This window comes from Martes martes, assembly GCF_963455335.1.
Source record: "Martes martes genome assembly, chromosome: 1".
NCBI lineage: Eukaryota > Metazoa > Chordata > Mammalia > Carnivora > Mustelidae > Martes > Martes martes.
This window is the reverse complement of record NC_137888.1, coordinates 68774231-68789999: the sequence shown is the minus strand read 5'-3', so window position 1 is coordinate 68789999 and position 15769 is coordinate 68774231. Positions and strand designations below refer to the sequence as shown.

General features: G+C 42.7%; 1 protein-coding gene across 1 annotated transcript in view; it reads left to right on the top strand.

The window, feature by feature from the left end:
- SLC9A9 (solute carrier family 9 member A9) overlaps positions 1-13697 on the top strand; it is a 542979-nt gene extending 529282 nt beyond the window's left edge. Inside the window, exons 15-17 of the mRNA XM_080822667.1 lie at positions 10576-10681; positions 12043-12250; positions 13051-13697. Of these exons, the coding sequence (XP_080678793.1) occupies positions 10576-10681; positions 12043-12250; positions 13051-13088 (352 nt within the window). The 3' untranslated portion in view covers positions 13089-13697. The remainder of the gene's footprint in view (positions 1-10575; positions 10682-12042; positions 12251-13050) is intronic.
- Positions 13698-15769: the final 2072 nt, after the last annotated feature.

Sequence of the window (15769 nt, the reverse complement as noted above, 5' to 3'; positions counted from 1 at the left end):
CTTGGGACCTCTAGGGGAGCATGGATGTACTTGATGGCATCTAAGAAGTCTCTGAAAGATCATGTGAAATTGCATGCAAATGATGAGTATATGGGCAACTTTTCAGAGCACCCAGTCCAAGGCCAGGGAAGGTGAAGAACCACTCCTCCATTCCGGGAAGATGACAGTGGCATCAACAGCAGTCTTTCAGTCTCTCCAAATCCCTACATAAAAATAGGTAAATAATAATAGATAATAATAAAATAGTAATAGATAATAATAAAACCAAAATCCATGGACACATTTAAAACAAAACTAGGGGCTAGTTTTCTCACAAACTCCAAATGAGAAGTTAGTAGAGACAAACTACCATCAACATAAGTGTCCATGAAGGGAGAAAAAGGAAACAAGAGGGCAGTATCTCATGGGCCTGAAAACAGGAGTACTCCTAAGTAGTCCGTAGTATTTCCTGAAAAGGGTAGGTGGGCTAATCTGATAAGCATCTCTGAAACTCCAGTAGGAGCAGGGAGTGAGGGGTATTGCCCTCTCTACTCAGAGTCAATGAAGGGTCCCAGTAAGAAGGACTGAAGGGCTGGAGCTGTTGAGAGCTCTCAGAATGGATCCACCAGGGCTCCCTTTCAGGTCAAGGTCCTGCACCCAGGAGTAGTTACCTGGAGTGGAACCCAAATTGAGCTGGACAAAGAGAGTGATAAAGGAAAGACAAGGTCCAGATCAGCTGAGGAGGAGAACAGGTCAGGAAAGCCCAGTATGCAAGCCACCATGCTTATCACTGTACAAAAACAAGGGAAGAGGGAATCGTATGAGATTGAAAAAAAAAAGCTTTCCTGAACACCGCCTCCTTCAATCAGTATAAGAAAACTAATTTTACAACTGAAAAAAAAAAAAAAACAGAAAAAGACAAAAGTCAAATCTCATAGAGAGTTATTGAAAGAAAAAAAGAGGATAAAAAGCAGAATAACATCACTACAGTGAACAGATGCCAGAAGTAGGTCAAAAGTATAATATATTATAATAAAACAAGTTAAAACATTACAAAAATGATGACATAAATCAGAAGTAGAAAAAAAACCCTGAAAATAATTTGAAATGAAGAAAAAGACTCATATCAGAAATAAATAGTAAATTAGAAGAAATAAAAAAGCAAATAAACACAGTGGATAATACCTTGAAAGAAGCAGCAGATAAAAAGAAAGAAAAAAGTTTTAAATCAGAAAGAAATGAATAAAAAGATTAAAAGGATTCAAGGGAAAGTGACAAATATTGAAAACAGGCTAAGATCAGACATCCAGAAAATAGGAGTCCCTGAAGAAAAAAAGCAAAGCAAGGAAATAGACACATTTAGGACATTTGCAACTATACATTGAAAGATCACACCATGTACCTGAGACTATCAACCTAGAACAACCAACATCAGAAAAACTTTAGTGAAATTAATGAACTTTAAAGAAAAGTCCTTTTGGCATCTAAGGGAAAAAGCCCATGTGATTTATAAAGGAAAGAAAGTTACATTTTCATTATACTTTCAAGAGCAACTAATTATGTCAAAATAAACTAGAAATGGATGTAAAATAATCAAGTAAAGAAAGGTATAAGCCAATAATTTTATTTCCAGAAAAATAGACTTTCAAAGTATAAAGGGCACAAATTGTTATCAATCTGCAAGGACTCAAGAATTTTTCCATGAATCCTTCCTGAGCAGTCTACGAAAGAACAAGCTTCAGACAATCAAAATGACTGAAAAAGCACTGACATAAGGCTGGAGGGTTAGTATTAAGTACACACTTACCCAGGGAGCCTGGACTAAACAAGAGCTAAGAGAGGGTGCAGAACATAATGTCTATATGACGTGACAATGTAAATCCAGTATAACTACATATAGTTGTGCAATAGGGGTTTTTTTTATGGGAAGTTAGAATATAAGGAGGAAATGTAAAAGTTTTTTAATGTATTATGTAACTTTTTATGGTGGTACTATCAGTACTATCATTATTATTATTATTCTGAGACTATATTTAATAAAGGATAAAACAAATGAGTACTTATAGACTATTCCAATTCTATCATTCCTTATGTCCTTGAGAATCCAAAATTCTTGAACTTGAATTGGAAGTATCCATAGTAACTCAGGAGATACGTAACTAGTGGCATGATGAAGCTGGTCTGCACTAGCTGGTGAGAACAGATTGTTCACATCTCGTCCCAACTCCACGTTCAGTGCCTTCATGTTGATCTATCGAAATCAGCCATAATGAGAGTGTTTATACCATGGAAACTGGGAAGTGCTACAAATCCAGCTTTAAAAAAAAGACTCAGTTGTTGAACATTTACCAGTGGGTATTGCCACTCTTGGCATCCAGAGTTCGCTGTTAAAACACCATTTCTCACTAAAAGAAATCAGAGAATTTTGGAGAAATGGTTGGTTTGAGGTCTGAAACAGGCAATGTTCAAGATGAGCCTAGAACAAGTTGTCATACAGTGACAGAGAAGCTATCAAAGATACTGACATCATGTCAATAACACTCAGGAGCCAAACTTGAAAGAATCCCACTGACCACAGGTGGGTCAGTTTGAGCTTCAACGATGATAATAATTGCAATCAAATTCATTTAAATTCATCGCCCTGTAATGATATTTAAATAAAGAATCAATCATTTTCAGAGGATGATAACGAATCAGCTGGAAAACTGGTAAATGGATGGAATAAATCAAGTATTTATCTTGTCTTTCCTATATTGACTATGCCACTAAATATCCCAATAGAATAAATTAAAAATGTCTCTTTATAAAAGTATTACCTAATAAAACATATGTACAAATAATATAGTAATATTATAACAATATAATACATAATAATATAATATGATTAGTATATTATATAAATATTTAGAACTTCACTATTTGCAGTCCCCGGTGAGCAAAAAGTTATTGGTATTACATGCTCGTGGCTGCTCAGATCACACAAAGAGGCACAACGAGAGATGACGTACCTTCCTTAGTCTTGCCAGAGTCTTGAAGAGAAGGTGAATCTGATCTAATCTCTGGATGCAACTGGCAGTTTACAGGAAATACCAAGGGCAGGGGACCATGCTGGGCTGCACAGGAGAGCTTGGGATCAGCAAGGTTCAGACCATAGGAAACTCCAGAGTCAAATGGCCCACATTCTTCAGCAGGTAAATTGTAAAGAAATTAAAAGGGTGGAGGAGGAATCTACAGATTAAAAGGCATAACACATTTTTAAAAAGCAGGCAAGACTGAACTACGGTTCGGTGTAAGATTGCACACTTGAGCAATAAAATGATAATATAAACTCAAGGAAGTGATTAGTATACAAATCAGGATAGTAGCTCCTTGTGGAGAGGGTGGAGCCTGCATTAGGACAAGACACTTTGAAGGGGCTTTGGGGCTGGGAAACAAAGTTCTGTTTCCTGGTCTAGGTGATTTTCTTGCTTTATAATGATCCACTAGTCTGTACATGGGATTGGTGAGGTTTGATGTATCCCTTTTTCATTCTACAGTATGAATATTTTGTTAAATAATAATAAAGTCCTTGCCCTCAAGGAGCTTAGAGGAAGATGGGATGTAAACAAGTAGCTTCTAGGCAGGTGACAAATGCTACCAGACATATACATACACGTCGCTACAGAACAGCCACGGAGCTGAAGCAGCTCAGCCTGGTGGGTCTGAGAAGCCTGGGCGCGGGGAGGAGGGACACACCAGCTTGGCCTTGAAAGGAGGGCCCTTCACCAAATCGGCATAAGAGTAGCAGAGCTCAGAGACCAGGCTAAAGGGATAGCTGTCACTCCGTGTTGGCTTCCTCCAGGCAGTTCTGCTTACCCATCAGGTGTTAATTCTGGCATTTTCTGGTCCCTTTCTGCCCCAGCAGTTGTCAAGAGTAGTTTCCTTTAAGATGGTGAAGGTTAGGATTGTCAAATGAAGAAGCATATGTCCATCTGTGTGTGTGAATAGAGGGTTTCTGCCTTCTCCTTATTTTTAAACCATAACTTCATGGATCGCCTGGGAGGAGGTGCCATCTTGATAGGCTTGTTCTTGAAATAGGGTGGCTGCTGCAACGGCAGGATCTTATTCCTACGTTCTCTGCAAGTGCCTGGTGCAAATTTGGAAGTCCACCCTCGAAGCAGAGGGAACGGAGGGATAAAACAGTTCAAAGAAGAAGGCTTCTTGTTTGGACTCTTAAAGCCTTCCTCCAACCTGAACCCTAAGCCCCAGCTCCGAAGCATGGCTCTGCACAGATCCACCCGAAATGGCAAGAGAGTGAGTGTTCAATTACGAAATCTGATCTATGCACAAGAAAGAGGGAAAACACACTCAATTTACTAGGCCACATTTCCTGAGAAACAAAGCAGAAGGAGTGTGATTTGTGTATTAGAATTGAAGAGTGAGAGGGTGCGTGAAATGTGGTGCGTCCTCTGCTAGTTTTGTCCAAGGATGCTGTGTAAACAACAGTGTGGGGATTCAGCCAGTCAACAGCAAGTGGGACCTGGTTTCCTGCAGGAACGTATGGGCTTGGAGAGCAAGGCTGGCTTCCACTACAGGGTGTACTTATTCTTCCCCACCCACCTGCCATTGGTCCCTGACCATCTGGTGGCAAGCCAGCACTGAAAGCTAAATGCACCCTGGAAAAGCAGGTAAGAGGAGATTAGAAGAGGGGCACCTATGTGTTTCAGTCGGTTAAGCATCCCAACTCTTAGTTTCAGCTCAGGTCAGGATCTCAGGCTCCTAAGATCAAGCCCTATATCAGGCTCCACGCTCAGCAGGGAGTCTGTTTAAGATTCTCATTCACCCTCTTCACCCCCTCCCACACACTTTCTCTCTCAAGTAAATAAATAAATCCTTAAAAAAAAGAAGAGAGTTGAAAAGCCATCTGTTTACACATTCCTTGATCTGCAAAATGGGACTATAATTCTCACCTACAGTTGTAAGGAGACAATAAGACATATAGAAATGCTTTATAAGTGGAAGAGTCCGGGGTATATTCTCGAAAAGCCTGTACAGAGATAATACACTTTTGTTCTTTGCACAGCCATGCAGTGATGAGTACTTTATCCAAATAACAAGACCGTGTATCAAGCTTATACATACAAACACATGCAAACGCTCCCAGTAGGCACAGTCTTCCTACACAAGCCCAGACACGATGCTTCATTAATTCACTCAGGTGTAACATCATCAAGGCTTCATCATTCTGAGCCAACTATCTGACCCATCCCTCAGACAAGATGGAACATTTGGCAGCGTCCATTACATTAGACAGACCTGGGTTCAGGGCCAAATGGGCTTACCTTATACCTCCCCTCACCCTAAACATGATGGCTTTGTGAACATAAGAGACCATGTTCTTTTTCTTCCTATTTAAAATTTTTGAATCTCCTGTGTTGGGCACCACTCCAGAGAGAGAGCATCATGTTCCATCCTTGCCTAATCACCAGTCACCTGGGGCGCTGAAAATACAGACTCTCTGTAAAAGACAGAGTCACAGGCCACTTCCTAGACCTACCAAATCAGAATCTCCAGCGGAGGACTTGGAAATCTGAATTTTTAACAAATGTCCAAGATGATCTTCATGACGAAGCGAGTTTAGAAAAGCCAAAATAGAACATAGCTCTTCAGGGGCACCTGGGTGGCTCAATCGGTTAAGCAGCTGCCTTCAGCTGAGGTCATGATCCCAGGGTCCCGGGATCGAGTCCCTCATCAGACTCCCTGCTCAGTGGAGAGCCTGCTTCTCCCTCTCCCTGCCACTTTGCCTACTTGCACTCTCTCTCTCTCTCTGTCAAATAAGTTTTAAAAAAAGGAAAGAAAGAAAGAAGAAGAAGAAGAAAAAGAACATAGCTCTTTAGGGCTCACAGAGATTTTTAAAGAGGGCCAGAGTGAGAGAGTGTGTTTGTCTGCCCAAGCTGCCATTACAACATAGCATAGACCAGGTGGTTTACACAAGAGATGTTGATTTCCTCCCAGTTCCTGGGGCTGAAAGTCTGAGATCAGGGTGCTGATATGACTGGGTTCTGGTGAGAACTCTCCTCTGGGCTTGAAGAGGGTCCATCTCCCTGTATGCTCACTTGACTTCTTTGTAGACATGTGGAGAGAGAGCAAACACACTCTGGTATCTCTTCCTATAAGGGCAGTAATCCCATCATGGGACCCCCTCCATGACCTCATCTAACCCTAATTACCTCCCGAAGTCTCCCCCGCACCAAAATACAATCACATTGGAGGTTAGGGCTTCAACATACGAATTGGGGAAGAATCCAAACAGTTCAGCCCATGGTAGGGGCAATGGGGCTTAGTCCCCTTGAAGGGGCAGATGTTCATTTGTGGAGCTAGATCTTTGCTTGGGGTTTTTGCATCTCTCCAGTCTATGTCATAGGAAGCATAGATGTGAGCAAGCTGTGTACTCATCGGTTTTGGCAACTTACAATAGGTAAAACATGATTGAAAACAATTAAAACAAAAACTAACAAACAAAAGAGAGGAAGAAATCAACATTACCAGGAGTTTTGGACGTTAGTTCAGTTAAGCACTAAATTTAACTCTGGACCTTCTGATAACTCAGGCCAAAGGAGAAAATGGCATCTGTTAATTGTCTTCCTTATTGCATGCATGTTAAACCCTGGGTAGAGTTGTAGCTTTTACTTACATCTCCTGAACCAAACTGCTATTCCCAAATCTATGCCCTTTGGATGGGAAAAAGTCATTGTTTTTTTTTTCCCCCCCAGAGCTTCACATTTCATCTCGATACATTTCTGGCTTATTAGAGAAACAAAACTAGCTGCACCAAAAATACCCAATAGGGACTCTCCCTCCCCAAACATATACTAGAACCTGATGAAAAGAATAACACATTTTGCAAAATCAGCAGTTGGGGTTTTTGTTTGTTTATTTGGTTGGGGTTTTTTTGTACATCAAAGGAGTTTTCTTACTCTTTAATAATTTAGGTAACCCTGGAGATCTGGCCACTTTCCAGACATTGCTCAGCAATAAAGGACTCTGAAAATCACCGATTCCTCAATTCCAAATCAGATGTCCAATCAGACAAGACCTGTTTGTTACTCAGTGTCCCTGTAGCAGAAGAAAGATGCCCCATGTGATGGAAACGTCCTTGATCCCAGGCCCAGCTCTGCCGTTAACTATCTGGCTGGGCTCCAGTGAGCAATTCTTTTCCTCTCTCTGAGTCTATTGTCTTCATTAATTCAGCAACTATTTCTTGAACATCTAAAATGTGCCAAACATTATTCCCAGGTGAATGGATCTTCTCAAGGAGACCACAGTCTGGAGACAAGAGAGCTTTCCATTCTAAATGCAATTTGTCCATTTCCTCATGCAGATGCCTCATTAGTTTGGAATATAAAACAAAAACCAAAACATGATTTTGAAGGAACATATGAAGGAACAAATGAATGAGTAAAACACAAGATTATTTTTTAACCACTTTATTTTCATGCCATTCCTACTCTTTTCATGGTCCCCTCAGTCTAATAACTTAGGCCCAAGAGATCAATATTCAACTCAACCTTTCTTAGCCATTTATCCTCAGAAAAATCTTATTAGTTGGCTATAATCTGTCCCCTTTGTCTTTTCTTGTCAAGTTACTCAGAATCTACCTCCCTCATTCATATTTTCTATATCAGAAATTCAAAAACATCCACTGAGTACATAATATATGGCAAGCACTGGGCAAACCAAGAAATTTGGCATAGATTCTATGCCACATCTGCCATGGCTTTTCGTGGGACTTGGCAAATCCCACTCACGCCACACGGAGTATGCCTCAGGCCTTTGCCTCACAGCTACTGAGACACCAGTGCAGCCAAAATGGCACCGTGAGTTTCCTAGAAGAGTCCTACATCAACAAAGTCTGCCCACCTCTCACCTACTACCTCATGCGAGCTGCCCATACAACAACTTTTAACCCAAATACAACTTTTGGTGTAGGTGCCTTCAATTTCCCACCTGCGACCTAGCCCGTGAGTCCCAAGGCCACACCAAATGCCCAGTGTGCCACTTCCTCATCCCTACCCTCAGTCTCATTTCCCTGTTATTATCCAAACAACAATTGAGACACCAATTTCTCAAAAGTATTGCCTAGAGAATAAATCTTTAAAATAAATAAATAGCATTTGAATAACACATAGAGTTTAAGACCATTTTTAAATAATGTTATTTCCCATCAACAATCACAGCAATACTTGAAGCTCACCGGGGCAAGGCCACAGGTCATGCTGTCAGTAAAGGGGCAGAGTTGCCAGTTAGACCGAGGCGTTCCAAGGCAAAAACCTGTCCAGAAGAGGCCCACGGTACCCCATTTGGTCCAGGCTCCCCACATTCATAAAAAGCTACACATTTCATCGTTAAGTGTTAGCTCCAATAACATTACACACAGACTTAAAGAGATACCTCGTCGGGATTAAAAGAAAAATATGTTCCTTACACAATTCTAAATTTGCGCTTTGCCTTTGTAACACTACTGTGGCATTTTGGCATTTTAATATGGCAATATTCTGAGAACCTCAAACAGTGGAAGTTGCCCAGGCCTCTCTCTAAAACAATTAGAGCCTTGAAGAACTTCTTCATTTTTTTTTTTTTAATATGATGTCTCTAGAAATGTCGCTTACCTACTGTCACATCTCCATCTTGAAATAAAATTGGCTGATTTTCCTTGGTTTACACTCCAGTTGTACATGCATGTCACCCACCTCACCTCCCAGGAGAAGTATTTTTCCGCTGACCCACACACACCATAAACCCTAATTAGACCCCATGTCCTCATGAGCCCCTGCATGAGAGGGTCTGCTGCTCGCCAGCATGGACGAGGTCTGCAAGCTTTTCTCTCCAGAGAACCAGCTGGTGTCGCATGCATGATTCTGCCCTGATAATTTATCTTTTGCTAACGATGTTGGTGGTGGGTTCAAAGAGCAACAGGAGCCTTTGGATTATTTAAAATCATTCTATCTCTAGGCCTCAATTCCTCCATCCACAAAATGAAGGAAATAACAGTTTGCAATGAAAATTAATGGGGGGGCGCCTGGGTGGCTCAGTGGGTTGAAGCCTCTGCCTTCGGCCCAGGTCATGATCTCAGGGTCCTGGGATCAAGCCCCGCATCGGGCTCTCTGCTCCGCAGGGAGCCTGCTTCCTCCTCTCTCTCTGCCTGCCTCTCTGCCTAGTTGTGATTTCTCTCTGTCAAATAAATAAAATATTTAAAAAAAGAAAAAGAAAATTAATGGAAGACCATCACAGGGTTTCTGGAATCATAGATATATACGCTCCAAAGATGTCCCAGGGACGGCCAGGCTCTCAACTTTAGTATCTTCCCTGGTCCTCTGCTGGGCACGACAGCCACCCGTCTAAAGGAATTCTCAAGTTTTCCATTTGCAGCTGGAGTTATAGACTGTCTTGGGCACCTTGTCAGTCTCTCAATTGCATCAAAACTGGGCTATGTTCAGGAGCATTCCCTGCTTTATTACCACTTCGGTGGTGAAGGATTTGAGGCCAGAGGCAACGAGATTCCTGGCTCTTGGGGCCTGCACCTTCCCTCTGTCCTCCCGTGCTCGGGGCATCCCAGGAACGACAGAGCCGTGTCCAGCTCTCCATGTGCTCCAGTCAAGCCATCTCCAAGATCTCCTCGTGTCCTCAGCGCCCGGGGGGTGACTTCGGATCTTCACAAGCCGACCAATGTTAACTGCTTTCCATTTTTTCCCTTTCCCTATTTATTATAGCTTTTCAGAAAGTTGATGAGGTGAAATATTCTCCAGCCCAGGAAATAATATAAGGCTTAAAAGTTGTGTCTGATGGAATGGTGAAATAATTCCACTACCTTCTTTTGAGAAAAAAAAAGAAAGAAAGAAAGAAAGAAATAATAAGACAACCCAAGGCAGCCTCTAGGGGTTTCACTATTGCTAGATGGGAGGGAAGCATAACAGCTTTAGATTAACAGGGTTTTCTCTTAAGTTGTTAGAGCACTTGGGGATGGAGAGAGAAGAAAAACAGGTGCTAGACAATAGAATGAACCTGGCACCAGCTGATTTACGTACTTTTGTATACAGACACGTTGATGTATGGAGTATAAAGCAACCACGTTGAAGTGAAAATAAACTATTTTGGAAAACAATCTATGTTCACTACCCAGTTCTCAAATGACTGAACATTTTATGAAATACCTCTTGCTTCTTTGTGAAAATTACCGGTGGTTTAAGCTATGTGTGCAGTTTTAAGAAAACACAATCCTTTCTGCTATTGTTTAAGATAATTCTTAAGAAATGCATTCTCAAACAGATGAGACATTGAGGGAGGGAAGGGAGAAGAGGAACATTTACCCCTCTCTCTGGTGTCGGCTGGCCCAGTCCCCGTTTCTTTTTGATTAAAGGCTACCGGGAGGGCTGGAAAAGAGTGTGGAGCAAAGATTATAAACAGCAATTTTGGCAGGCCAAATTGCCTCCTGAATGAGGGAGTAGGGGATTTAAAGGTGAACAGAACTGTCTCTTTCGCTGCATGCGAAGCTTTGTGCTGTGTGGGAAACGAAATTCTAACTTCCTTTTGGCAAGTATTCCTTAACAGGCCTTGCAGATATCTAAAACCAATTTTAACCCACGCGGGTCCTCCGCTGACCACAACGTTACCTGAATGGTGTGGTCCGATTTCCAGGCTGCTCACCAGTCCTCAGGCCTACGGGGTGAGTATCTCCACTGAGCAGGACAGGCTTGGTGGCTACTGATGAGCCCAAGAACCTCAAGGCTGTTAGTCCCCAACCTGAGGTGGAAGTATTTTAAAATTCACGGCACCAAGAGGTATTTCTCTTTCCTTTTCAGATGCTGCTGATGTGGGCTCATTCTTTTAAAAATGCAATTTTTTATTGTTACCAATATTTTTAACCATAAAATGAATTGAGAAAATGTAAAAGAAGTAATATGTCCCCACAAACTGCTGTGGTTTGAGGTTTTAAGTATTAGGCCTGTGCTTTATAGCTCAAGGGAGTGGAATTTTAAAAATGCTGAGAAGCAATTAGAATCATTAGCAACAAACCAGGGTCAGGAATTGGAGAAGAGCAAAATCTTGGAGTATGGGGCACCCTTGGAGGATGTCCAGCTGCCCACCCCCTTGTATAAACAGAGAAAAATGCATCTCAGATGTGCTCTGGACACAAGAGCATTAAGGTAGTGGTTCTCCAAAGTGTGTTTCTGGACCAGCAGCCTCGGCATCACTCGGGAACTTGCTAGAAATATGAAGTATCAGCCCCCTATCCCCCACCCTCACCTCAGAACTCTGAGCTTGGGGCCCAGCATCTGTGTTTCAGTGAACCTTCCATGTGATTCTGGTACAGCCTAATGGTGGAAACCACTGACCTCGGTCACCTACCCAGGGTTCCTTCTGTGAGTAATTTTTTAGGGTCTTCCCGAAGCCAGTGAAAGAAGATTGGAGATCTTAATTCTTTCCTTCAAGGAAAGCTCTGTCTGAGGAGAGGTATGTTGGCCAGATCTAGTTCATTTCTGCCATTATCTGCTATCATGACTTCCAACCATGTTCAGCTTTGTGACAGTCATCCCAGGAAACATGCGGTGAGGATACACTTCTCAAATAAAATACAACAGAAACTGTGTTTTGAGAATTTAGTGATGGGCACGAGTGTTACAAAACCAATGCTGAGAATCATTCTGTGCACTAAGGTGCCTCCTCTAAATCCTACCTCCTCTCAACCTGGCTAGGTACCAGTTCAAGAAATCCACCAAATTCAAGAAATCCACCAAATTTTATTTTATGTCCCTTAACCCAAGGAGACACGTGAGCACGTGCTCTCTACCAGCTTTCACATCAGGCCTGGAGGCCTCACGTGGCTACGTCCCTGGGCCAGGTCTTCCATGGGAAATGCTCCACCACACCCCCAGCCACAGAAAGGCTGTGCCCGCTGCCACGGAACCTCAGCCATGGCAAGACAGGGCCATTAAGAAGGAAAAACAAGCACCCTCCATTCTTACACTAGAGGACAGCTCTTGTTTGCCTATCGTGAAGTGACCTCTCTCTCTTCCCAAATTCCAGGAACAGCTCAAAGAGGAAGATGTGGAATGCATTGTGAGTCAGGACGAACTGGCCATGAGTTACCAGGAGCAAGCCACCTCGCCCTGCAGCCCTCCTGCGGGCCTGGGGGTAGACCAGAAAGCTTCCCCGCAGACTCCGAGCAAGGACAACATATACGAGGGGGACCTCGGCCTAGGAGGCTACGAACTCAAGCTTGAGCAGACCCCAGGTCAGTCCCAGCTGACCTAATGGTGGCCGGTGCAGATGTAATCCCAAGTCATGCGGGGCTCACAGAGGACTATGACCCAAGCTGGGGAGACCACGTGGCCGAGAGGCTGGGCCATGCAGTAAGAGAATCCAAACTTTGTCACAAATATCCTCTGGTGCCTGAAGAAGTGAGAATTTATTATTATCTGTCTATATTATGCAACTGAATTTAAGTTTTTGACAGCAGCCATTTTTATCAGTGAATTGGGTGGGGGCTGGGGTGGGAAGGGTGGAAAAGGGAGGGAGTCGGGAGTCTAGCTGCTGCAAGGATGGAACAGAGGTGCTGGGGCCGCAGGTGTTTCTTTTCTGTCTGTAGCTCTCCAGGCCCTTCACTCTGAATTTAGATTTTATTCCCTTCGTTAGGGAGAGCTTAGAAATCAGGAAAAAGTTTCTGAGCATAAACATGTGGGCTCCTAAGCTGAAGGAAATGCCCAGCTATTTAGTAAATGAAATTTTTGCATTACGAAGACCTAGACTCCCACTTGCTCTTAATGACTTCAAGGCTATTTGCAAAGCCCACGCAAGGGATCGATACCACTGTTGTTGGCCTCGAAGAACCCATGCTGGGTGGTGACCCACTGTTCTCCTTGACGTTCTTTTCCAGCCGCTTCTATTGAGGGAAGGGGTTGGTTACAACTGCTCTCCACCTTGATAGGACCCCTTCCAGAGAAAGCTGTTTCCTTTTCCCATATTATAATTTTTCTGAATAATGAGCCTTCCTGTCCCTGCTTGCATCTGAATCACTTCTTGGCCCTGTGGCAGCTCCCCTGTGCATGCTGAGTAATGAGATTCTGCAGTAGAGGATGGTCACCACATGACAAGAGCCAGTGCAAGAGTCCCTCCCTGTCCTCCAATTCCAGCTCTCACAGCTGATGAGCAGAAGCAGAAGCTAGACGAGCAGAGCTCATGACGTATAGACCACTGAGGAGTCAAGGACGCAACATCAGGACTCCTCTTCCCAAAGGTGGCTCATGGCCCATGACAGACGGACCAACACAATAGCTTTTAATTCAGCTGCATGATCTGTGCCTTGTAAGCCATAAAGATACCTCAAGCCTAGCTTCTCTTGAAATACAGATGTTAATATTAGAGACCAAAAAAGCAGGCTCCGGTGTTCGGTGCCCAGGCTATGATGGGTCTACTTCTGAAGGAGGTAGGGAATGATGTCTTCCTCAGGCCCAGACCTCAGAGGTAACATACGCTTTGCTAACCTGTTGTTAGGCTATTAACCATGGTGGTGTCAGGCACACTGCTATGTACATCGATTTTCTTACTTTCCAAATAGTACAGGGCACAACTTGTTTTATACTCAGTTAAGTATAATATGGTCATTCCAGGTGAATATGGCAAATGGCAAAGCATGAAGTTTTCTAACGTGACTTAATCCTAATAAACTTTTGTTATAAAGTATGATTGTGTTGGCCAATGCTTTATTTAAAGACATTTTCTCTGCCCGTGCCAATTGGCAGTTCAAAGCCTTTATACTTGAAATGTCAGATAAAGTGGGCACTGAGAGATAAGATAAGGGAGCTGCAAGCGTCCTGTGGCCTGGCAAGAGGCGGGGGGCTGGCACGCCAAGCCACTGAAGGAACGAAAGAGAGCACCATTGGGCTTGGGGAACATGGCGGCCAGAGATGGGAATGCTAAGTCAAGCGGAGTGGGACAGCCTCCTCCTTTCACACTTGCAGGTGACCAGAAATCATGAAGAGCTTCAAAAACAGAGGGAGGGAGTTCTGGAGGAGAAGAAAAAGGAAAGTCAAAGGATAGGGATTCATCTTGTTTCTGCCCTTATCATGTTAAAGGAAGAGATGAGAATTTGAGGGGTGTGTGTGTGTGTGTGTGTGTTGTGTAGAAAGACACACCAGGGAAAGAGAAGATGCTCTCAGAACAGACAAACATTAGTGAGGGCAGGAGTGGAGAGAAGGGAGAGAAATATGACCTATGAGATGGAAATGAGAAGGGTGGGGAGCAGAAGGTACCCAATCTGAAGCCAGCAGCAACTCACTAAGAGGACAGGGCACAACTTCCTGCCCACTGGAGAGCCCCCTAGAAAAAACTCTTTCCAGCTGAACATCATGAACCATTACCAAGAAGAGTAATGAGGAGCTGTTTAATCTGGGTCAGGCCACTTATCCCTCTGACTCCAGGTAGGTAAAACATTGTGAGTCTGAGGAAATTGTGCCCTCTTCAATCTGCATGCTCTAGTTTCAAGACGCAATCACCAGCCTCCTTCCCTCTGAATCAGCCCAAGACCCAGAGAGAGGCTAGCTAGTGTCCCAGTTAGCAATTCATAAAACCAAATTCCCTTTATGCTCCTGTTGTGAGGGGTAATAATTTATTATCTTAAGATTTTGTGCTTTGATTAGCAGCATGAGGACTGTGAAATTCAAACCTATTATTTACTGCCAGTTTCTAATGAATAATAAAGGCAAAGCTTTATTCAAGTCACTAATGCTTGCCCTCATTATTAGAGCTTTAAAGAGGAGCCTAATTAATTAATTGACTGATGGTTTTTCTTTGAGCTTCTTACCATGTGTACATCACACATACACACACACACACACACACACACACATTCCACTCACTGTCAGACACCCAGCTAGCCTCTCTGAGGTGTCCCCCTGGTACTCAGTACATGTCTGAGCAAGTCAGAAGCCTCAGTGGCCAAGTGCCATTAAGGTTTTCATTCCTGAAGTTTCTAAAACGTTCTTGGAGAGCAATTTGATGATATAAATCAAAGCTGAAAATTCAAATGCCCTCTGACCCACTAATTTCATGTGCAGAACTTTTATTCTAGATATTTGAGACTATTATACATATAAAGAGTATTTACTAAAACACTTTTAATTGCCTTCCTGTTTAAATAAAACACAGCACAGCCATTTCATGACACAGCATCACGTGTCGTGATGGAGAATGAGCTCCAGGATATATTGCTAAATAAAAATAGCAAGGTGCAGAACAGAGTGCATGGTATGCTGCCATTCTGGAAGATTAAAGAAGAAATTGGTAATATAATTGCCTCTTAAGAACTGAGGGGAGACTTAATTTATCACTTCTGTACCTTTGGGGTTTTGTACGCTATAGATGAATTATTTATTCAAAAACAAATTAAATAATAATAAGAGTCATATGAAATAACTCACTGAAGTACTGAACTATGATAAGAAGTGGAATAAAAACCAGAAAATGTGTTATTTTCACCATGATCTCTGAGACCTTGAGAATATAAAGTGTAGCATCAATAGTGCCCGTACCTTCTGGGTTTACTCTTCTGCATCACCCAACACACATGGACACAAAAGGTCTTTAAAATTCAAAGACAAATACGACTCTGTCCCATCCGTCAAATAACTAGTAGAAGAAGACAGAACTTCTAAAAAACGGTAGACTCCTTACAAGATACCAAAACATACAGGAAAGCTATAGTGACCAAAATTGTATGGTATTCACCCAGAAATAAGAAAAAATCATGGGACAC